This window comes from Oncorhynchus clarkii, chromosome 14 (genome assembly GCF_045791955.1).
Source record: "Oncorhynchus clarkii lewisi isolate Uvic-CL-2024 chromosome 14, UVic_Ocla_1.0, whole genome shotgun sequence".
Classification (NCBI taxonomy): Eukaryota; Metazoa; Chordata; class Actinopteri; order Salmoniformes; family Salmonidae; genus Oncorhynchus; species Oncorhynchus clarkii.
In genome coordinates, this window is record NC_092160.1 from 31,866,142 (window position 1) to 31,889,718 (window position 23,577).

Sequence of the window (23,577 nt, forward strand, 5' to 3'; positions counted from 1 at the left end):
AAGGCCGTGCTGACGGTTTACCTCTGGCCGCCTCCCTCAGACATCTGGCCGCCAAACAGAGAGAGGTCACGGCAGGGTCAAACTCCTCTTGCAGGATCATGGCATCCAGACGCAGACGAAAGCTAATGGGGAAGAAAATGGGAGGAGAGGAGGGATGAGGAGAGGAGGGATGAGGGGAGGAGGAGGTAGAGGAGAGAAGAGGAGGGGGGAGGAGAGGATGAGAGGAGGGGGAGGAGCGGATGAGAGGATGAGGGGAGGAGGAGGTAGAGGAGAGAAGAGGAGGAGGGGGAGGAGAGGATGAGGGAAAGGTGAGGTAGAGGAGGAGGGGGAGGAGAGGATGAGGGGAGGAGGTGGTAGAGGAGAGAAGAGGAGGAGGGGGAGGTAGAGGAGGAGGTAGAGGAGAGAAGGGGAGGAGGGGGAGGAGGTGGTGGAGGAGAGAATAGGAGGGGGAGGAGAGGAGGAGGTAGAGGAGAGAAGAGGAGGAGGGGGAGGAGAGGAGGAGGTGGTAGAGGAGAGAAGAGGAGGAGGGGGAGGAGGTAGAGGAGAGAAGAGGAGGAGGGGGAGGAGATGATGAGGGAAAGGGGAGGTATAAGAGGAGGGGGAGGAGAGGATGAGGGGAGGAGGTGGTAAAGGAGAGAAGAGGAGGAGGGGTAGGTAGAGGAGAGAAGAGGAGGAGGGGGAGGTAGAAGAGAGAAGAGGAGGAGGGGGAGGAGAGGATGAGGTAGAGGAGAGAAGAGGAGGAGAGGGAGGGGAGGAGGAGGTAGAGGAGAGAAGAGGAGGAGGGGGAGGGGAGGAGGAGGTAGAGGAGAGAAGAGGAGGAGGGGGAGGGGAGGAGGAGGTAGAGGAGAGAAGAGGAGGAGGGGGAGGAGGAGGTAGAGGAGAGAAGAGGAGGAGGGGGAGGAGAAGGTAGAGGAGAGAAGAGGAGGAGGGGGAGGATGGAAGTGGTTAGAGCCTAATCGATCCTCAGAGACACACACATCAGTGCAAAGCTAGTGAATCAACCAGTAGTGTGTGGAGGGAGGGGTCACTGCAAAACGAGGAGATAGACCGTCACCCTGAGAAAAGCAGATCAATTGGAATATTTTGCACCATAGTTAGAAATTCAGGATCAGGGTTTGTAATCATTGTAAAACACGAGGTGCTGAAAGTTCTAAGGATTGAGTGGTATACCTGGGGACTTCCACTAGCAGAATCATGAAGAGGTCAGGCTCCCCAAGCCCACTGCGTTCGGCCTTGAACCTCTTCAGACGAGCCTCCTGTGAAAATACCCGGATGGACAGCATAGAGAAGTGATCAGTCAGTTCTTTTCAATTCTACAAGCCTCATTACTTTTACTGGGAATTCCACACAGCTTTAATCAAGTCCAGTGTTAAAAACCCCCATCACCCAGGGTGAGTCTAGTGGTAAAAAAAAACATCACCCTGGTAAAAAAAAAAACATCACCCAGGGTGAGTCCAGTGGCAAAACCCCCATCACCCAGGGTGAGTCCAGTGGTAAAACCCCCATCACCCTGGTAAAAAAAAACATCACCCAGGGTGAGTCCAGTGGCAAAACCCCCATCAACCAGGGTGAGTCTAATGGTAAAAACCCCATCACCCAGGGTGAGTCCAGTGGTAAAAACACCATCACCCAGGGTGAGTCCAGTGGTAAAACCCCCATCACCCAGGGTGATTCTTATGACTGTTATATTATTATAACCATGTCCATATACAACACGTGCAGTCATTGGCAACATCTTTTACAACATGTATTATCAGTAAGCATTTCTCAATGATGATGTAATGGCAAACTGTTGATCAGGATAAGGAGAACCAGATGATGAGAGGAGTGGGGGGGCTACAGGCTAGTCAGCGTTGTTGCAGTAGGAGCTACGGTGTGTCGGAGAGGACACAGAGCAGAGACTTTACCTCGTCTGCGTCAGGCAGCAGTTTGCAGAGCTCGGACAGTTTCTCGGCCCCGTAGCGGGTCCCGACCCCCTGCCGGATATCCTCCACTATCTCCTGGACAGCCCTGTAGAAACATGACAACACACATCAGCTCTATGGATGACTTCTCTCTCACACACACACACACACACACACAGGTCCTTAGAGGTTGAGATACCGCCAGACAGAAAGAGCAGAAACTAGCCAGTTCCTGACATTATGACCTCCAGGAGCCAGGAGTCCATTACCTTAATCTGCCTGACTCCCTCCAAATGATTAATCAGTCCAGGTGACTCAACCCCTCCAGGAGCCAGGAGTCCATTAGAGATACCGCTCTCCTTTCATCTGCCTGACTCCCTCCACTTCTACCCCCTCTTTACCGGACTTTCTCTCTCTCGGTTATTTTCCCCTCCCCCCACTATTTCCCTGACTTCCCTCTCTCCTACTCTTTCCCTTCCCTTATTACATACATACACTGAACAAAAATATAAAAACGCCACATGCAACAATTTCTAAGATTTTACTGAGTTACAGTTCATAAGGAAATCAATTAATTAGGTCTTAAATCGATGGATTTCACATGACTGGGAATACAGATATGCATATGTTGGTCACAGATACCTTAAAACAAAAAGGTAGGGCCTTGGATCACAAAACCAGTCAGTATCTGGTGTGACCACCATTTGCCTCATGCAGTGTGAAACATCTCCTTCACATAGAGTTGATCAGGCTGTTGATTGTAGCCTGTGAAATGTTGTCCCACTCCTCTTCAATGGCTGTGTTAAGTTGCTGGATATTGATAGGAACTGGAACCTGCTGTCGTACACGTCGATCCAGAGCATCCCAAAGAGGCTGAATGGGTGACATGTCTGGACAATATGTAAGCCACTGGGACATTTTCAGCTTCCAGGAATTGTGTACAGATCCTTGCGACACGGGGCCGTGCATTATCATGCTGAAACATCAGGTGGTGGCGGCAGATGAATGACACGACAACGGGCCTCAGGATCTCGTCACGGTATCTCTGTTCATTCAAATTGCAAAATCAATAAAATGCAACTGTGTTCGTTGTCCGTAGCTTATTTCTGCCCATACGCTAACCCCACCGCCACCATGGGGTACTCTGTTCACAACGTTGACATCAGCAAACCGCTCGCCCACACAACGCCGTCCACTGTCTGCCATCTGCCCGGTACAGTTGAAACCGGGATTCATCTGTGAAGGGCACACTTCTCCAGCGTGCCAGTGGTCATCGAAGCTGAGCATTTTCCCACTGAAGTTGGTTGTGACGCCAAACTGCAGTTAGATCAAGACCCTGGTGAGGATGTCAAGCATGCAGATGAGCTTCCCAGAGACGGTTAATGAAATTCTTCAGTTGTGCAGAAATTCTTCCACAGTTTCATCAGCTGACCGGGTGGCTGGTCTCAGATGATCCTACAGCTGAAGAAGCCGGATGTGGAGGTCCTGGGCTGGTGTGGTTACACGTGGTCTGCGGTTGTGAGGCCGGTTGGACTTTCTCTAAAACAACGTTGAAGGCGGCTTATGGTAGAGAAAATAACCTTCATGCAGTCAGCATACCAATTGCACGCTCCCTGAAAAACATCTGTGGCATTGTGTTGTTTGACAAAACTGCACATTTTAGAGTAGCCTTTTATTGTCCCCAGGTGAAGGTGCACCTGTGTAATGATCATGCTGTTTAATCAGCTTCTTGATATGCCACACCTGTCAAGTTAATAGATTATCTTCACTAATACCATGGCTCTGCCTGCTGGCCCTGTGTTCACTCATACCATGGCTATGTCTGAATCACAGATAATACTAACCTTAATGAACTGCACGGGGCTCAACTGGGGTTATCCTGATTAATAGGAGTTCAATAAAAAAAAAGTTTTGCCTCTGCCTTTGTAGCCTCCGGCCTGTTGTTCTATGCAGAGCTGAATGCTGGATACAATAATAGTCGACACAGTTGAAATACAGCATAATGAAAAGACAGAGAGAAGTAGTACAGTCGTGGCCAAAAGTTTGGAGAATGACACAAATATTAATTTTCAAAAAGTCTGCTGCCTCAGTTTGTATGATGGCAATTTGCATATACTCCAGAATGTTATGAAGAGTGATCAGATGAATTGCAATTAATTGCATAGTCCCTCTTTGCCATGCAATGAACTGAATCCCGAAAAAAAAATTCCACTGCATTTCAGCCCTGCCACAAAGGACCAGCTGACATCATTGTCAGTGATTCTCTCATTAACACAGGTGTGAGTGTTGACGTGGACAAAGCTGGAGATCACTCTGTCGTGCTGATTGAGTTCGAATAACAGACTGGAAGCTTCAAAAGGAGGGTGGTGCTTGGAATCATTGTTCTTCCTCTGCCAACCATGGTTACCTGCAAGGAAACACGTGCCGTCATCATTGCTTTGCACAAAAAGGGCATCACAGGCAAGGATTTTGCTGCCAGTAAAATTGCACCTAAATCAACCATTTATCGGCTCATCAAGAACTTCAAGGAGAGCGGTTCAGTTGTTGTGAAGAAGGCTTCAGGGCGCCCAAGAAAGTCCAGCAAGCACTAGGACGTCTCCTAAAGTTGATTCAGCTGCGGGATCGGGGCACCACCAGTACAGAGCTTGCTCAGGAATGGCAGCAGGCAGGTGTGAGGGCATCTGCACACACAGTGAGGTGAAGACTTTTGGAGGATGGCCTGGTGTCAAGAAGGGCAGCAAAGAAGCCACTTCTCTCCAGGAAAAACATCAGGGACAGACTGATATTCTGCAAAAGGTACAGGGATTGGACTGCTGAGGACTGGGGTACAGTAATTTTCTCTGATGAATCCCCTTTCCGTTTGTTTGGGGCATTCGGAAAAAAGCTTGTCCGGAGAAGACAAGGTGAGCGCTACCATTAGTCCTGTGTCATGCCAACAGTAAAGCATCCTGAGACCATTAATGTGGGGTTGCTTCTCAACCAAGGGAGTGGGCTCACTCACAATTGCCTAAGAACACAACCATGAATAAAGAACGGCACCAACACATCCTCCGAGAGCAACTTCTCCCAACCATCTAGGAACAGTTTGATGACGAACAATGCCTTTTCCAGCATGATGGAGCACCTTGCCATAAAGCAAAAGTGATAACTAAGTGTCTCAGGGAACAAAACATCGATATTTTGGGTCCATGGCCAGGAAACTCCCCAGACCTTAATCCCATTGAGAACTTGTGGCCAATCCTCAAGAGGCAGGTGGACAAACAAAACCCCACAAATTCTGACAAACTCCAAGCATTGATTATGCAAGAATGGGCTGCCATCAGTCAGGATGTGGCCCAGAAGTTAATTGACAGCTAGCCAGGGCGGATTGCAGAGGTCTTGAAAAAGAAGGGTCAACACTGCAAATATTGACTCTTAGCATCAACTTCATGTAATTGTCAATAAAAGCCTTTGACACTTATGAAATGCTTGTAATTATACTTCAGTGTTCCATAGTAACATCTTACAAAAATATCTAAAGACACTGAAGCAGCAAACTTTGTGGAAATTAATATTTGTGTCGTTCTCAAAACGTTTGGCCACGACTGTACACGTACTAATACCATAGTGCCTCACGAAGGGACCGATCTGTTCAAACAACACTCACACAAGGCAAACAAGCTCTATGTAAGAAGACAAATGCTTCTGTTCATAGGAGAGGCTCTTCTGTCGTCATAAAGGCTTTCAACTACATGTTCTGGCATATGTTGTTTAGAGAGAGAAAAGCTCTCTTCAATTAGGATTGGCACAACTGAATCTCTGAACTCTGTGTACTGTACACGCATGACAACATACTTGCTCTGCAAGGGGCCATGGCCTCGTAGCTACCGTCATACCCACTAGTGTTGTCACAATACTAGAATCATTAGTTCAATACCAGATTTAGTAACACGATAGTCGATATCAAAAAGACGGCATAAATAAATAGATAATACATATTATCCAAAGTCCAGACAGATCTGTTTAATATTATTACATTACAATTGTTTTGATGTATGCATTAATGAATCAATTATACAGGCAATGTGAATGTTTTTTTTTCACCCAATCTAACCACATAACAACATAATGGTAATCATGTATTTGAATGGTAAATCTCTATTGATAAACTGTGGTGAATCAAGATGTAACCAATACATATTATTCAATAAGTGTGCGCACATGCATTGAGTTATTCAGCTCGTTTTGGGTGATTGGTGGCTACAGATGTAAAACTGTTTACAATACCTTCCATTTAGGACTTATTGTACTGATCAACATCATTTGCATAGAAGAATCAATCTCTTCTCTTTAAGACCCATGACCTCAAGTCCATTTGACGCTCCATCAAAGTGGATCTGAACCGGGAGAGGCGGGGGAAACGAAGTGTATGAATAAACATTTTGGTGACACTATTTTCAGTTATGGTTTTATCACAAACGAGGTACTAGGGTAGTGAAATTATGTTGTCTTCAGCTGTAAGCTAGCAAGAACAGTTAGCATACCAAGCTAGAAGCTATCGATATCTTCTGTAGTGTTCTAGCATGTACAAGACCTTGTTTCGTGAAAAGAAATTAGCAGTTTTACATGCCGTGTAGTTTTATTAAAGTGTGTTAACTTCTGTACAGTATGAGAGGGGAGATAACATGATACAGACCAGACTCCCAGTGGTTCAGCACAGTATGAGAGGGGAGATAACATGATACAGACCAGACTCCCAGTGGTTCAGGACAGTATGAGAGGGGAGATAACATGATACAGACCAGACTCCCAGTGGTTCAGGACAGTATGAGAGGGGAGATAACATGATACAGACCAGACTCCCAGTGGTTCAGGACAGAATGAGAGGGGAGATAACATGATACAGACCAGACTCCCAGTGGTTCAGGACAGTATGAGAGGGGAGATAACATGATACAGACCAGACTCCCAGTGGTTCAGGACAGTATGAGAGGGGAGATAACATGATACAGACCAGACTCCCAGTGGTTCCTCAGGACAGTATGAGAGGGGAGATAACATGATACAGACCAGACTCCCAGTGGTTCCTCAGGACAGTATGAGAGGGGAGATAACATGATACAGACCAGACTCCCAGTGGTTCAGGACAGAATGAGAGGGGAGATAACATGATACAGACCAGACTCCTAGTGGTTCAGGACAGAATGAGAGGGGAGATAACATGATACAGACCAGACTCCCAGTGGTTCCTCAGGACAGAATGAGAGGGGAGATAACATGATACAGACCAGACTCCCAGTGGTTCAGGACAGTATGAGAGGGGAGATGACATGATACAGACCAGACTCCCAGTGGTTCAGGACAGAATGAGAGGGGAGATAACATGATACAGACCAGACTCCCAGTGGTTCCTCAGGACAGAATGAGAGGGGAGATAACATGATACAGACCAGACTCCCAGTGGTTCCTCAGGACAGTATGAGAGGGGAGATAACATGATACAGACCAGACTCCCAGTGGTTCCTCAGGACAGTATGAGAGGGGAGATAACATGATACAGACCAGACTCCCAGTGGTTCCTCAGGACAGTATGAGAGGGGAGATAACATGATACAGACCAGACTCCCAGTGGTTCCTCAGGACAGTATGAGAGGGGAGATAACATGATACAGACCAGACTCCCAGTGGTTCCTCAGGACAGAATGAGAGGGGAGATAACATGATACAGACCAGACTCCCAGTGGTTCAGGACAGAATGAGAGGGGAGATAACATGATACAGACCAGACTCAAAGTGGTTCAGGACAGAATGAGATGGGAGATAACATGATACAGACCAGACTCCCAGTGGTTCAGGACAGTATGAGAGGGGAGATAACATGATACAGACCAGACTCCCAGTGGTTCAGGACATAATGAGAGGGGAGATAACATGATACAGACCAGACTCCCAGTGGTTCCTCAGGACAGTATGAGAGGGGAGATAACATGATACAGACCAGACTCCCAGTGGTTCAGGACAGAATGAGAGGGGAGATAACATGATACAGACCAGACTCCCAGTGGTTCAGGACAGTATGAGAGGGGAGATAACATGATACAGACCAGACTCCCAGTGGTTCAGGACAGAATGAGAGGGGAGATAACATGATACAGACCAGACTCCCAGTGGTTCCTCAGGACAGAATGAGAGGGGAGATAACATGATACAGACACGACTCCCAGTGGTTCCTCAGGACAGTATGAGAGGGGAGATAACATGATACAGACCAGACTCCCAGTGGTTCAGGACAGAATGAGAGGGGAGATAACATGATACAGACCAGACTCCCAGTGGTTCCTCAGGACAGAATGAGAGGGGAGATAACATGATACAGACCAGACTCCCAGTGGTTCCTCAGGACAGTATGAGAGGGGAGATAACATGATACAGACCAGACTCCCAGTGGTTCCTCAGGACAGTATGAGAGGGGAGATAACATGATACAGACCAGACTCCCAGTGGTTCCTCAGGACATAATGAGAGGGGAGATAACATGATACAGACCAGACTCCCAGTGGTTCCTCAGGACAGTATGAGAGGGGAGATAACATGATACAGACCAGACTCCCAGTGGTTCCTCAGGACAGAATGAGAGGGGAGATAACATGATACAGACCAGACTCCCAGTGGTTCCTCAGGACAGAATGAGAGGGGAGATAACATGATACAGACCAGACTCCCAGTGGTTCAGGACAGAATGAGATGGGAGATAACATGATACAGACCAGACTCCCAGTGGTTCAGGACAGAATGAGAGGGGAGATAACATGATACAGACCAGACTCCCAGTGGTTCAGGACATAATGAGAGGGGAGATAACATGATACAGACCAGACTCCCAGTGGTTCAGGACAGTATGAGAGGGGAGATAACATGATACAGACCAGACTCCCAGTGGTTCAGGACATAATGAGAGGGGAGATAACATGATACAGACCAGACTCCCAGTGGTTCCTCAGGACAGTATGAGATGGGAGATAACATGATACAGACCAGACTCCCAGTGGTTCAGGACAGAATGAGAGGGGAGATAAGACGATACAGACCAGACTCCCAGTGGTTCAGGAGAGAATGAGAGGGGAGATAACATGATACAGACCAGACTCCCAGTGGTTCAGGACAGTATGAGAGGGGAGATAACATGATGCAGACCAGACTCCCAGTGGTTCCTCAGGACAGAATGAGAGGGGAGATAACATGATACAGACCAGACTCCCAGTGGTTCCTCAGGACAGTATGAGAGGGGAGATAACACGATACAGACCAGACTCCCAGTGGTTCAGGAGAGAATGAGAGGGGAGATAACATGATACAGACCAGACTCCCAGTGGTTCAGGAAAGTATGAGAGGGGAGATAACATGATACAGACCAGACTCCCAGTGGTTCAGGACAGTATGAGAGGGGAGATGACATGATACAGACCAGACTCCCAGTGGTTCCTCAGGACAGAATGAGAGGGGAGATAACATGATACAGACCAGACTCCCAGTGGTTCCTCAGGACAGTATGAGAGGGGAGATAACATGATACAGACCAGACTCCCAGTGGTTCAGGACAGTATGAAAGGGGAGATAACATGATACAGACCAGACTCCCAGTGGTTCCTCAGGACAGTATGAGAGGGGAGATAACATGATACAGACCAGACTCCCAGTGGTTCAGGACAGAATGAGAGGGGAGATAACATGATACAGACCAGACTCCCAGTGGTTCCTCAGGACAGTATGAAAGGGGAGATAACATGATACAGACCAGACTCCCAGTGGTTCCTCAGGACAGTATGAGAGGGGAGATAACATGATACAGACCAGACTCCCAGTGGTTCCTCAGGACAGTATGAGAGGGGAGATAACACGATACAGACCAGACTCCCAGTGGTTCAGGAGAGAATGAGAGGGGAGATAACATGATACAGACCAGACTCCCAGTGGTTCCTCAGGACAGTATGAGAGGGGAGATAACACGATACAGACCAGACTCCCAGTGGTTCCTCAGGACAGTATGAAAGGGGAGATAACATGATACAGACCAGACTCCCAGTGGTTCCTCAGGACAGTATGAGAGGGGAGATAACATGATACAGACCAGACTCCCAGTGGTTCCTCAGGACAGAATGAGAGGGGAGATAACATGATACAGACCAGACTCCCAGTGGTTCAGGACAGAATGAGAGGGGAGATAACATGATACAGACCAGACTCAAAGTGGTTCAGGACAGAATGAGATGGGAGATAACATGATACAGACCAGACTCCCAGTGGTTCAGGACAGTATGAGAGGGGAGATAACATGATACAGACCAGACTCCCAGTGGTTCAGGACATAATGAGAGGGGAGATAACATGATACAGACCAGACTCCCAGTGGTTCCTCAGGACAGTATGAGAGGGGAGATAACATGATACAGACCAGACTCCCAGTGGTTCAGGACAGAATGAGAGGGGAGATAACATGATACAGACCAGACTCCCAGTGGTTCAGGACAGTATGAGAGGGGAGATAACATGATACAGACCAGACTCCCAGTGGTTCAGGACAGAATGAGAGGGGAGATAACATGATACAGACCAGACTCCCAGTGGTTCCTCAGGACAGAATGAGAGGGGAGATAACATGATACAGACACGACTCCCAGTGGTTCCTCAGGACAGTATGAGAGGGGAGATAACATGATACAGACCAGACTCCCAGTGGTTCAGGACAGAATGAGAGGGGAGATAACATGATACAGACCAGACTCCCAGTGGTTCCTCAGGACAGAATGAGAGGGGAGATAACATGATACAGACCAGACTCCCAGTGGTTCCTCAGGACAGTATGAGAGGGGAGATAACATGATACAGACCAGACTCCCAGTGGTTCCTCAGGACAGTATGAGAGGGGAGATAACATGATACAGACCAGACTCCCAGTGGTTCCTCAGGACATAATGAGAGGGGAGATAACATGATACAGACCAGACTCCCAGTGGTTCCTCAGGACAGTATGAGAGGGGAGATAACATGATACAGACCAGACTCCCAGTGGTTCCTCAGGACAGAATGAGAGGGGAGATAACATGATACAGACCAGACTCCCAGTGGTTCCTCAGGACAGAATGAGAGGGGAGATAACATGATACAGACCAGACTCCCAGTGGTTCAGGACAGAATGAGATGGGAGATAACATGATACAGACCAGACTCCCAGTGGTTCAGGACAGAATGAGAGGGGAGATAACATGATACAGACCAGACTCCCAGTGGTTCAGGACATAATGAGAGGGGAGATAACATGATACAGACCAGACTCCCAGTGGTTCAGGACAGTATGAGAGGGGAGATAACATGATACAGACCAGACTCCCAGTGGTTCAGGACATAATGAGAGGGGAGATAACATGATACAGACCAGACTCCCAGTGGTTCCTCAGGACAGTATGAGATGGGAGATAACATGATACAGACCAGACTCCCAGTGGTTCAGGACAGAATGAGAGGGGAGATAAGACGATACAGACCAGACTCCCAGTGGTTCAGGAGAGAATGAGAGGGGAGATAACATGATACAGACCAGACTCCCAGTGGTTCAGGACAGTATGAGAGGGGAGATAACATGATGCAGACCAGACTCCCAGTGGTTCCTCAGGACAGAATGAGAGGGGAGATAACATGATACAGACCAGACTCCCAGTGGTTCCTCAGGACAGTATGAGAGGGGAGATAACACGATACAGACCAGACTCCCAGTGGTTCAGGAGAGAATGAGAGGGGAGATAACATGATACAGACCAGACTCCCAGTGGTTCAGGAAAGTATGAGAGGGGAGATAACATGATACAGACCAGACTCCCAGTGGTTCAGGACAGTATGAGAGGGGAGATGACATGATACAGACCAGACTCCCAGTGGTTCCTCAGGACAGAATGAGAGGGGAGATAACATGATACAGACCAGACTCCCAGTGGTTCCTCAGGACAGTATGAGAGGGGAGATAACATGATACAGACCAGACTCCCAGTGGTTCAGGACAGTATGAAAGGGGAGATAACATGATACAGACCAGACTCCCAGTGGTTCCTCAGGACAGTATGAGAGGGGAGATAACATGATACAGACCAGACTCCCAGTGGTTCAGGACAGAATGAGAGGGGAGATAACATGATACAGACCAGACTCCCAGTGGTTCCTCAGGACAGTATGAAAGGGGAGATAACATGATACAGACCAGACTCCCAGTGGTTCCTCAGGACAGTATGAGAGGGGAGATAACATGATACAGACCAGACTCCCAGTGGTTCCTCAGGACAGTATGAGAGGGGAGATAACACGATACAGACCAGACTCCCAGTGGTTCAGGAGAGAATGAGAGGGGAGATAACATGATACAGACCAGACTCCCAGTGGTTCCTCAGGACAGTATGAGAGGGGAGATAACACGATACAGACCAGACTCCCAGTGGTTCAGGAGAGAATGAGAGGGGAGATAACATGATACAGACCAGACTCCCAGTGGTTCAGGAAAGTATGAGAGGGGAGATAACATGATACAGACCAGACTCCCAGTGGTTCAGGACAGTATGAGAGGGGAGATGACATGATACAGACCAGACTCCCAGTGGTTCCTCAGGACAGAATGAGAGGGGAGATAACATGATACAGACCAGACTCCCAGTGGTTCCTCAGGACAGTATGAGAGGGGAGATAACATGATACAGACCAGACTCCCAGTGGTTCAGGACAGTATGAAAGGGGAGATAACATGATACAGACCAGACTCCCAGTGGTTCCTCAGGACAGTATGAGAGGGGAGATAACATGATACAGACCAGACTCCCAGTGGTTCAGGACAGAATGAGAGGGGAGATAACATGATACAGACCAGACTCCCAGTGGTTCCTCAGGACAGTATGAAAGGGGAGATAACATGATACAGACCAGACTCCCAGTGGTTCCTCAGGACAGTATGAGAGGGGAGATAACATGATACAGACCAGACTCCCAGTGGTTCCTCAGGACAGAATGAGAGGGGAGATAACATGATACAGACCAGACTCCCAGTGGTTCAGGACAGAATGAGAGGGGAGATAACATGATACAGACCAGACTCCCAGTGGTTCAGGACAGTATGAGAGGGGAGATAACATGATGCAGACCAGACTCCCAGTGGTTCCTCAGGACAGAATGAGAGGGGAGATAACATGATACAGACCAGACTCCCAGTGGTTCCTCAGGACAGTATGAGAGGGGAGATAACATGATACAGACCAGACTCCCAGTGGTTCCTCAGGACAGAATGAGAGGGGAGATAACATGATACAGACCAGACTCCCAGTGGTTCCTCAGGACAGAATGAGAGGGGAGATAACATGATACAGACCAGACTCCCAGTGGTTCAGGACAGAATGAGATGGGAGATAACATGATACAGACCAGACTCCCAGTGGTTCAGGACAGAATGAGAGGGGAGATAACATGATACAGACCAGACTCCCAGTGGTTCAGGACATAATGAGAGGGGAGATAACATGATACAGACCAGACTCCCAGTGGTTCAGGACAGTATGAGAGGGGAGATAACATGATACAGACCAGACTCCCAGTGGTTCAGGACATAATGAGAGGGGAGATAACATGATACAGACCAGACTCCCAGTGGTTCCTCAGGACAGTATGAGATGGGAGATAACATGATACAGACCAGACTCCCAGTGGTTCAGGACAGAATGAGAGGGGAGATAAGACGATACAGACCAGACTCCCAGTGGTTCAGGAGAGAATGAGAGGGGAGATAACATGATACAGACCAGACTCCCAGTGGTTCCTCAGGACAGTATGAGAGGGGAGATAACACGATACAGACCAGACTCCCAGTGGTTCAGGAGAGAATGAGAGGGGAGATAACATGATACAGACCAGACTCCCAGTGGTTCCTCAGGACAGTATGAGAGGGGAGATAACACGATACAGACCAGACTCCCAGTGGTTCAGGAGAGAATGAGAGGGGAGATAACATGATACAGACCAGACTCCCAGTGGTTCAGGACAGTATGAGAGGGGAGATGACATGATACAGACCAGACTCCCAGTGGTTCCTCAGGACAGAATGAGAGGGGAGATAACATGATACAGACCAGACTCCCAGTGGTTCCTCAGGACAGTATGAGAGGGGAGATAACATGATACAGACCAGACTCCCAGTGGTTCAGGACAGTATGAAAGGGGAGATAACATGATACAGACCAGACTCCCAGTGGTTCCTCAGGACAGTATGAGAGGGGAGATAACATGATACAGACCAGACTCCCAGTGGTTCAGGACAGAATGAGAGGGGAGATAACATGATACAGACCAGACTCCCAGTGGTTCCTCAGGACAGTATGAAAGGGGAGATAACATGATACAGACCAGACTCCCAGTGGTTCCTCAGGACAGTATGAGAGGGGAGATAACATGATACAGACCAGACTCCCAGTGGTTCCTCAGGACAGAATGAGAGGGGAGATAACATGATACAGACCAGACTCCCAGTGGTTCAGGACAGAATGAGAGGGGAGATAACATGATACAGACCAGACTCCCAGTGGTTCAGGACAGTATGAGAGGGGAGATAACATGATGCAGACCAGACTCCCAGTGGTTCCTCAGGACAGAATGAGAGGGGAGATAACATGATACAGACCAGACTCCCAGTGGTTCCTCAGGACAGTATGAGAGGGGAGATAACATGATACAGACCAGACTCCCAGTGGTTCCTCAGGACAGAATGAGAGGGGAGATAACATGATACAGACCAGACTCCCAGTGGTTTAGGACAGTATGAGAGGGGAGATAACATGATAGAGACCAGACTCCCAGTGGTTCCTCAGGACAGTATGAGAGGGGAGATAACATGATACAGACCAGACTCCCAGTGGTTCAGGACAGAATGAGAGGGGAGATAACATGATACAGACCAGACTCCCAGTGGTTCAGGACAGAATGAGAGGGGAGATAACATGATACAGACCAGACTCCCAGTGGTTCAGGACAGAATGAGAGGGGAGATAACATGATACAGACCAGACTCCCAGTGGTTCAGGACATAATGAGAGGGGAGATAACATGATACAGACCAGACTCCCAGTGGTTCAGGACAGAATGAGAGGGGAGATAACATGATACAGACCAGACTCCCAGTGGTTCCTCAGGACAGTATGAGAGGGGAGATAACATGATACAGACCAGACTCCCAGTGGTTCAGGACAGAATGAGAGGGGAGATAACACGATACAGACCAGACTCCCAGTGGTTTAGGAGAGAATGAGAGGGGAGATAACATGATACAGACCAGACTCCCAGTGGTTCCTCAGGACAGTATGAGAGGGGAGATAACATGATACAGACCAGACTCCCAGTGGTTCAGGACAGAATGAGGGGGGAGATAACATGATACAGACCAGACTCCCAGTGGTTCAGGACATAATGAGAGGGGAGATAACATGATACAGACCAGACTCCCAGTGGTTCAGGACAGTATGAGAGGGGAGATAACATGATACAGACCAGACTCCCAGTGGTTCAGGACAGAATGAGAGGGGAGATAACATGATACAGACCAGACTCCCAGTGGTTCCTCAGGACAGTATGAGAGGGGAGATAACATGATACAGACCAGACTCCCAGTGGTTCAGGACAGAATGAGAGAGGAGCTAACATGATGCAGACCAGACTCCCAGTGAGTTCAGTGGTTCCTTGTGGCAGGCTAGAGATAGCAATAAGGAAGTATAGACTGTTGAGAAGGCATGGTGCTCTCGAGCTATAGGGGACCATCGGCTGATAGACAGACTTGATCGTCTCTGTCGTTGACTCGAGACACATTTGACAACAAAAATAAAAAAAGTACACACACACACCAACCATATCTGCAGCATCAACAAAGAGACATTACTTCCAAACTGTCCACCGATTTTAAATCTAACATCTAAACTCTACATAAAATTAAAGTGAAAACATCAAGCTGTAGAAAAGCACAACTAGTTGTTTTAAAAGCAATTTCCAGAATCATAAACTACAGAGTAGAGGAAGAGGACTATCAGTGTGTCCCACATAGCCCCCTATGCCTGACTGCCTCTACTTGAGGGCAGCTCTCCTTGAGGGTCTGAGCAGGTGTCAACTTTGACCCCCTGGGTCACCATCTGACCCCCCACCCACCCTGTGCTCCCCTACAGTCCTGCCATCTCCTAGGCACCTGTCACCTCCTTGACACCCTTTGTCCCCTCATACTTCGACAACCCCCCCCCCCCCTCCACCACCCGTCTTCACACTAACACACTTACTTACTATCACACTTGCACGCAGACACACTTCCCACTCCTTGACAAATGCTCATCCTCTCTAGTGTGAAGGGTTGTTCCCCTGGGTGCTATCCTATCCCCTCCATACAGACTCTAATAGCTTTTCTGATTCATGGTGTTGACCTCTGATACCAGAGCACCACATACTCTCTAGTACCTTCTATTTATTACAACAACAACAACAAAATAAAATAAATGAAAGTGCTGAGGAAATGGTAGTAGATCCTTACGTCTTAAACTGCCGTAGAAATATTCCCACATTCATACTGCGTTTGGAGTCCAGTAGTGAGACCTGCAAATACAGATGCAGAAAACACGTCAGATACTATCAAGGTGGAATGATAGTTGGTAGTCTACCGGTATATCAGTGGAGGCTGCTGAGGGGAGGACGGCTCATAATAATGGCTGGTACGGCGCGGATGGAAACCATGTGTTTGACATCGTTCCACTTATTCCACTCCAGCCATAGCTACGAGCCCGTCCTCCCCAATTAAGGTGCCACCAACCTCCTGTGTGGTATTTGCAGTATCTTTCTACAGTATCTCTTTCAACTTTACAGACAACACATTCCATCAATATAGGCTACCTGGCAGTTTAAACTACACCTAGCCTCTGTGCCAGTCAGTGGCTGCCTCTAGCCAGCATGCTGTTGTCTTGGCACAGCAACAACATACCACTGCTGAATGGAGACAGACTGGCAGTAACTCATACTGCACTCCGATCCCATACCTTGTCTCTGGTTATGTCTCTCCTAGCCCTCTTCCCCACCCATCCCCAGCCCTCTCCCCAGCCCTCTCCCCCACCCATCCCCAGCCCTCTCCCCCACCCATCCCAGCCCTCTCCCCCACCCATCCCCAGCCCTCTCCCCACCCATCCCCAGCCCATCTCACCCTCTCCCCCACCCATCCCCACCCATCTCTCCCACCCATCTGCAGCCCTCTCATCCTCTCCCACCCATCTCCAGCCCTCTCATCCTCTCCCACCCATCCCCAGCCCTCTCATCCTCTCCGACCCATCCCAGCCCATCTCATCCTCTCCCACCCATCTCCAGCCCTCTCATCCTCTCCCACCCATCTCCAGCCCTCTCATCCTCTCCCACCCATCTCCAGCCATCTCATCCTCTCCCACCCATCTCCAGCCCTCTCATCCTCAACCACCCATCTCCAGCCCTCTCATCCTCTCCCACCCATCTCCAGCCCTCTCATCCTCTCCCACCCATCTCCAGCCCTCTCATCTTCTCCCACCCTTCTCCAGCCCTCTCATCCTCTCCCACCCTTCTCCAGCCCTCTCATCCATCTCCAGCCCTCTCCTCCTCTCCCACCCATCTCCAGCCCTCTCCTCTCCCACCCATCTCCAGCCCTCTCCTCTCCCACCCATCTCCAGCCCTCTCCTCTCCCACTCATCTCCAGCCCTCTCCTCTCCAGCCCTCTCCTCTCCCACTTATCTCCAGCCCTCTCCTCTCCCACCCTTCTCCAACCCTCTCATCCTCTCCCACCCATCTCCAGCCCTCTCCTCTCCCACCCATCTCCAGCCCTCTCCCCTCCCACCCATCTCCAGCCCTCTCCTCTCCTAACTTTCTCACCTTATCTGTGGTGTTGTCCTGGGGTGAACTGCATCGCATCAGCACAGACCTGCGTCTCAAACTCCTGGCTCTGTCCTGAGGTTTACTGTCCTTCTGTCCAAACAGCTCATCCAGAGAGTGGAGGTCTATAGGGAACTCTTCCTCCTCCGTAGCTGCTCCACTCCAGACACTCTTCCTCCCCTCCACCTTCTCCTTAGGGATCTGCTCCCAGTTCAGCTTCCTCAGCCGGCTGCGACGGGCCGAGTCCATACGGGTCAGAGGAGAGGAGCAGGAGGTGGAGGGAGGTGGGGGCGGAGGAGGGGGCGGAGGAGGGGGCGGAGGAGGGGTTTGGGTTAGGGGAGCAGAGGTAAGGCCAGGAAGGGTGTCCATAGCTGTCACTTCCAAGACGAGGGGTGCAACACCGCGAGGGCTGGCGGGTGGCGTTCCATGAAAGGCACGGGACTCCTTGACGGACACGGTTAGGTTGATAAGCATAGAGGCTAGTTGGGAGTTAGGATAGGGCTCAACTAGGGTTTAGGACTGGTTGAAGAGCATGGAGGCTAGTTGGGAGTTAGGATAGGGCTTAACTAGGGTTTAGGACTGGGACTGGTTGTGGACTAGCATTGCAGATAGCCAGTGTTCAACATGGATAGATGGATATTGAGATGTAAGGTATGGCGGCTAGTTAGGCTGTAGCTTTAATGTCTCTACTCAACCAAGGTGTGTCCTCTTCTCTATTTTCTTCTCACAGTGGTGCAAGTCTCAGTCTCTCCAATCTAGGAAAACAACAACACAGGGAAATCAACTCTCAGTAAAGTTCAGACATTGACATACATACCTAAGAATACCTCTCATGCCACATCTTGATTATGCTAATAGCAGTGTAGGCCACGCTGGTATCAGACAATGTAATGAAGCATTTCACCCAGTCTCCATGATCACATGGCTTATTTAAAAGACAGACAGACAGACACACATTATAAATAGAGGCCCTGTCTAGTCTGGTCTAGTCCTGGGCTTGACATTAATGTCTTCATATCTTTTAGTTCCTAGGTAATTGTTTTATTTAACTAGGCATGTCTTTTAGTTCCTATGTAATTGTTTTATTTAACGAGGCATGTCTTTTAGTTCCTATGTAATTGTTTTATTTAACGAGGCATGTCTTTTAGTTCCTATGTAATTGTTTTATTTAACAAGGCATGTCTTTTAGTTCCTATGTAATTGTTTTATTTAACGAGGTATGTCTTTTAGTTCCTATGTAATTGTTTTATTTAACGAGGCATGTCTTTTAGTTCCTATGTAATTGTTTTATTTAACGAGGCATGTCGTTTAGTTCCTATGTATTGTTTTATTTAACGAGGCATGTCTTTTAGTTCCTATGTAATTGTTTTATTTAACGAGGCATGTCTTTTAGTTCCTATGTAATTGTTTTATTTAACGAGGCATGTCTTTTAGTTCCTATGTAATTGTTTTATTTAACGAGGCATGTCTTTTAGTTCCTATGTATTGTTTTATTTAACGAGGCATGTCTTTTAGTTCCTATGTAATTGTTTTATTTAACGAGGCATGTCTTTTAGTTACCAGACATTTACGGCGACACTAGACGTGCTCTGGGATTCGGAAGTAAAGTGTTCCATTGTCACTCATTGTGATTACCTGATGTAAAAAGTTGAGCCTCAGCCTACATCAACCGATGGCATTTGGAAACTATGTAACTTGTGTTGTGTATTGTGATTGACAAAACACATTTGCAAATAATAAAGTATTTCTTATCCGTCTGTATTCTTTATGAATAAAAAATTAAAAAAATTATATACAAGGCGAAGACCAATATTTATGGTTTTTCAAAAATAATTTGGAATATTCCAGTGTGCTGGCCCGAGAGCTACTAATACCGACACCTGACTAGTCCTTTAATTAGCAGCATGGTTATGCCTGTTATATCTCTACAGCGGATCTAACTGGCTGTTACACTGCCTGGGATATATAACCTCCAGTTCGGTTACACTCTCCAGGTCGGTTCCACTCTCCAGGTAGGTTACACTCTCCAGTTAGGTTACACTCTCCAGGTCGGTTACACTCTCCAGTTTGGTTACACTCTCCAGTTAGGTTACACTCTCCAGGTCGGTTACACTCTCCAGGTCGGTTACACTCTCCAGGTCGGTTACACTCTCCAGTTAGGTTACACTCTCCAGGTAGGTTACACTCTCCAGGTAGGTTACACTCTCCAGGTAGGTTACACTCTCCAGGTCGGTTACACTCTCTAGGTAGGTTACACTCTCCAGGTCGGTTACACTCTCCAGGTCGGTTACACTCTCCAGTTAGGTTTCACTCTCCAGTTAGGTTTCACTCTCCAGGTCAGTTACACTCTCCAGTTAGGTTACACTCTCCAGTTAGGTTACACTCTCCAGGTCAGTTACACGCTCCAGGTCGGTTACACTCTCCAGTTAGGTTACACTCTCCAGTTAGGTTACACTCCCCAGTTAGGTTACACAATTTTCAGTTAGGTTACACTCTCCAGGTCGGTTACACTCTCCAGTTAGGTTACACTCTCCAGGTCGGTTACACTCTCCAGTTTGGTTACACTCTCCCGTTAGGTTACACTCTCCCGTTAGGTTACACTCTCCCGTTAGGTTACACTCTCCCGTTAGGTTACAGTTTGGTTACAATTAGGTTACAGTCTCCAATTAGGTTACACTCTCCAGGTAGGTTACACTCTCCAGGTAGGTTACACTCTTCAGTTAGGTTACCCTCTTCAGTTAGGTTACCCTCTTCAGTTAGGTTACCCTCTTCAGTTAGGTTACCCTCTTCAGTTAGGTTACACTCTCCCGTTAGGTTACACTCTCCCGTTAGGTTACACTCTCCCGTTAGGTTACAGTTTGGTTACAATTAGGTTACAGTCTCCAGTTAGGTTACAGTCTCCAGTTAGGTTACACTCTCCAGTTAGGTTACACTCTCCATGTAGGTTACACTCTCCAGGTAGGTTACAATTAGGTTACACTCTCCAGGTAGGTTACACTCTCCAGTTAGGTTACACTCTCCAGGTAGGTTACACTCTCCAGGTCGGTTACACTCTCCAGGTCGGTTACACTCTCCAGGTCGGTTACACTCTCCAGTTAGGTTACACTCTCCAGGTAGGTTACACTCTCCAGGTCGGTTACACTCTCCAGTTAGGTTACACTCTCCAGGTCGGTTACACTCTCCAGTTAGGTTACACTCTCCAGTTAGGTTACACTCTCCAGTTAGGTTACACTCTCCAGGTAGGTTACACTCTCCAGGTAGGTTACACTCTCCAGGTCGGTTACACTCTCCAGGTCGGTTACACTCTCCAGTTAGGTTACACTCTCCAGGTCGGTTACACTCTCCAGTTAGGTTACACTCTCCAGGTCGGTTACACTCTCCAGTTAGGTTACACTCTCCAGGTAGGTTACACTCTCCAGGTAGGTTACACTCTCCAGGTCGGTTACACTCTCTAGGTAGGTTACACTCTCCAGTTAGGTTACACTCTCCAGGTCGGTTACACTCTCCAGGTCGGTTACACTCTCCAGTTAGGTTTCACTCTCCAGGTCAGTTACACTCTCCAGTTAGGTTACACTCTCCAGTTAGGTTACACTCTCCAGGTCAGTTACACGCTCCAGGTCGGTTACACTCTCCAGTTAGGTTACACTCTCCAGTTAGGTTACACTCCCCAGTTAGGTTACACAATTTTCAGTTAGGTTACACTCTCCAGGTCGGTTACACTCTCCAGTTAGGTTACACTCTCCAGGTCGGTTACACTCTCCAGTTTGGTTACACTCTCCAGTTAGGTTACACTCTCCCGTTAGGTTACACTCTCCCGTTAGGTTACACTCTCCCGTTAGGTTACAGTTTGGTTACAATTAGGTTACAGTCTCCAATTAGGTTACACTCTCCAGGTAGGTTACACTCTCCAGGTAGGTTACACTCTTCAGTTAGGTTACCCTCTTCAGTTAGGTTACCCTCTTCAGTTAGGTTACCCTCTTCAGTTAGGTTACCCTCTTCAGTTAGGTTACACTCTCCCGTTAGGTTACACTCTCCCGTTAGGTTACACTCTCCCGTTAGGTTACAGTTTGGTTACAATTAGGTTACAGTCTCCAGTTAGGTTACAGTCTCCAGTTAGGTTACACTCTCCAGTTAGGTTACACTCTCCAGTTAGGTTTCAGTTAGGTTCCACTCTCCAGGTCGGTTACACTCTCCAGGTAGGTTACACTCTCCATGTAGGTTACACTCTCCAGGTAGGTTACAATTAGGTTACACTCTCCAGGTAGGTTACACTCTCCAGGTCGGTTACACTCTCCAGGTCGGTTACACTCTCCAGTTAGGTTACACTCTCCAGGTAGGTTACACTCTCCAGGTCGGTTACACTCTCCAGGTCGGTTACACTCTCCAGTTAGGTTACACTCTCCAGGTAGGTTACACTCTCCAGGTAGGTTACACTCTCCAGGTCGGTTACACTCTCCAGGTCGGTTACACTCTCCAGTTAGGTTACACTCTCCAGGTCGGTTACACTCTCCAGGTCGGTTACACTCTCCAGTTAGGTTACACTCTCCAGTTAGGTTACACTCTCCAGTTAGGTTACACTCTCCAGGTAGGTTACACTCTCCAGGTAGGTTACACTCTCCAGGTCGGTTACACTCTCCAGGTCGGTTACACTCTCCAGTTAGGTTACACTCTCCAGTTAGGTTACACTCTCCAGTTAGGTTACAGTTCGGTTACACTCTCCAGGTCGGTTACACTCTCCAGTTAGGTTACACTCTCCAGGTCGGTTACACTCTCCAGGTCGGTTACACTCTCCAGTTAGGTTACACCCTCCAGTTAGGTTACACTCTCCAGTTAGGTTACACTCTCCAGGTAGGTTACACTCTCTATTTAGGTTACACTCTCCAGTTAGGTTACAGTTCGGTTACACTCTCCAGGTCGGTTACACTCTCCAGTTAGGTTACACTCTCCAGGTCGGTTACACTCTCCAGTTAGGTTACACTCTCCAGTTAGGTTACACTCTCCAGTTAGGTTACACTCTCCAGGTAGGTTACACTCTCTATTTAGGTTACACTCTCCAGGTAGGTTACACTCTCCAGGTCGGTTACACTCTCCAGTTAGGCTACACTCTCCAGGTCGGCTACACTCTCATAGGAAGTTCAAGGTGTTGGGCAAAGTACTTGGGGAGAGGGGGGGGGGGGGGGGGGGGGGGGTTCACCCTGATGCCTGCCTCAAGTCCACACCTCCACAATGCCCTGCCTGTTGCATTTCCTTCTAATTATTGCAAATTTAGACATCCGAAGGAGAGAGGTGTATTGAAACAGATTATCATCTCTCTCAGACACACACATTATAGAGTTAACGAAAATGTCCCTACATTTCTCGGGTATAATATTACTAGATTATGATTAGATAAGACACGTCTAGTCACGAATATTAAACAGACTCCAAAATGTAGCAATAAGCGTCACACACCCACTGGAAAGTTTAGGCCTAACCTGCAATTACACAAATGAGTCATTAATGTTTCAAGTGCATGTTCTATTTCATCTGATTGAAAATATAAAAATGTATAAATCATAAATGTCAACATGTGAGCCTCGTCATTTGGTATTATCTACATGAATGACAACACTGGGGCACTGAGGCGCTTGATCAATGCCAAGTTAGTTGTTCCACTTCGCACCGCAAAGCCTGATGGTTTAAATCAAGGAGGAAAGAAGAGTAGTAAAGCCTTAGGTTTCAGGACTGGTTTTCTGTGGACACGCCCAAAACAAAC

The 23,577-nt window shown here is 48.0% G+C and overlaps 1 protein-coding gene across 1 annotated transcript in view; it reads right to left on the minus strand.

Moving 5' to 3' along the window:
- LOC139366075 (FH2 domain-containing protein 1-like) overlaps window positions 1–23,577 on the minus strand; it is a 37,274-nt gene that overhangs the window by 13,271 nt on the left and 426 nt on the right. The window contains exons 2-6 of the mRNA XM_071103163.1: window positions 17,823–18,577; window positions 16,471–16,532; window positions 1,908–2,010; window positions 1,171–1,256; window positions 22–122 (exon numbers count right to left, since the gene is read on the minus strand). Coding sequence (XP_070959264.1) covers window positions 22–122; window positions 1,171–1,256; window positions 1,908–2,010; window positions 16,471–16,532; window positions 17,823–18,296 — 826 coding nt within the window. The 5' untranslated portion in view covers window positions 18,297–18,577. The remainder of the gene's footprint in view (window positions 1–21; window positions 123–1,170; window positions 1,257–1,907; window positions 2,011–16,470; window positions 16,533–17,822; window positions 18,578–23,577) is intronic.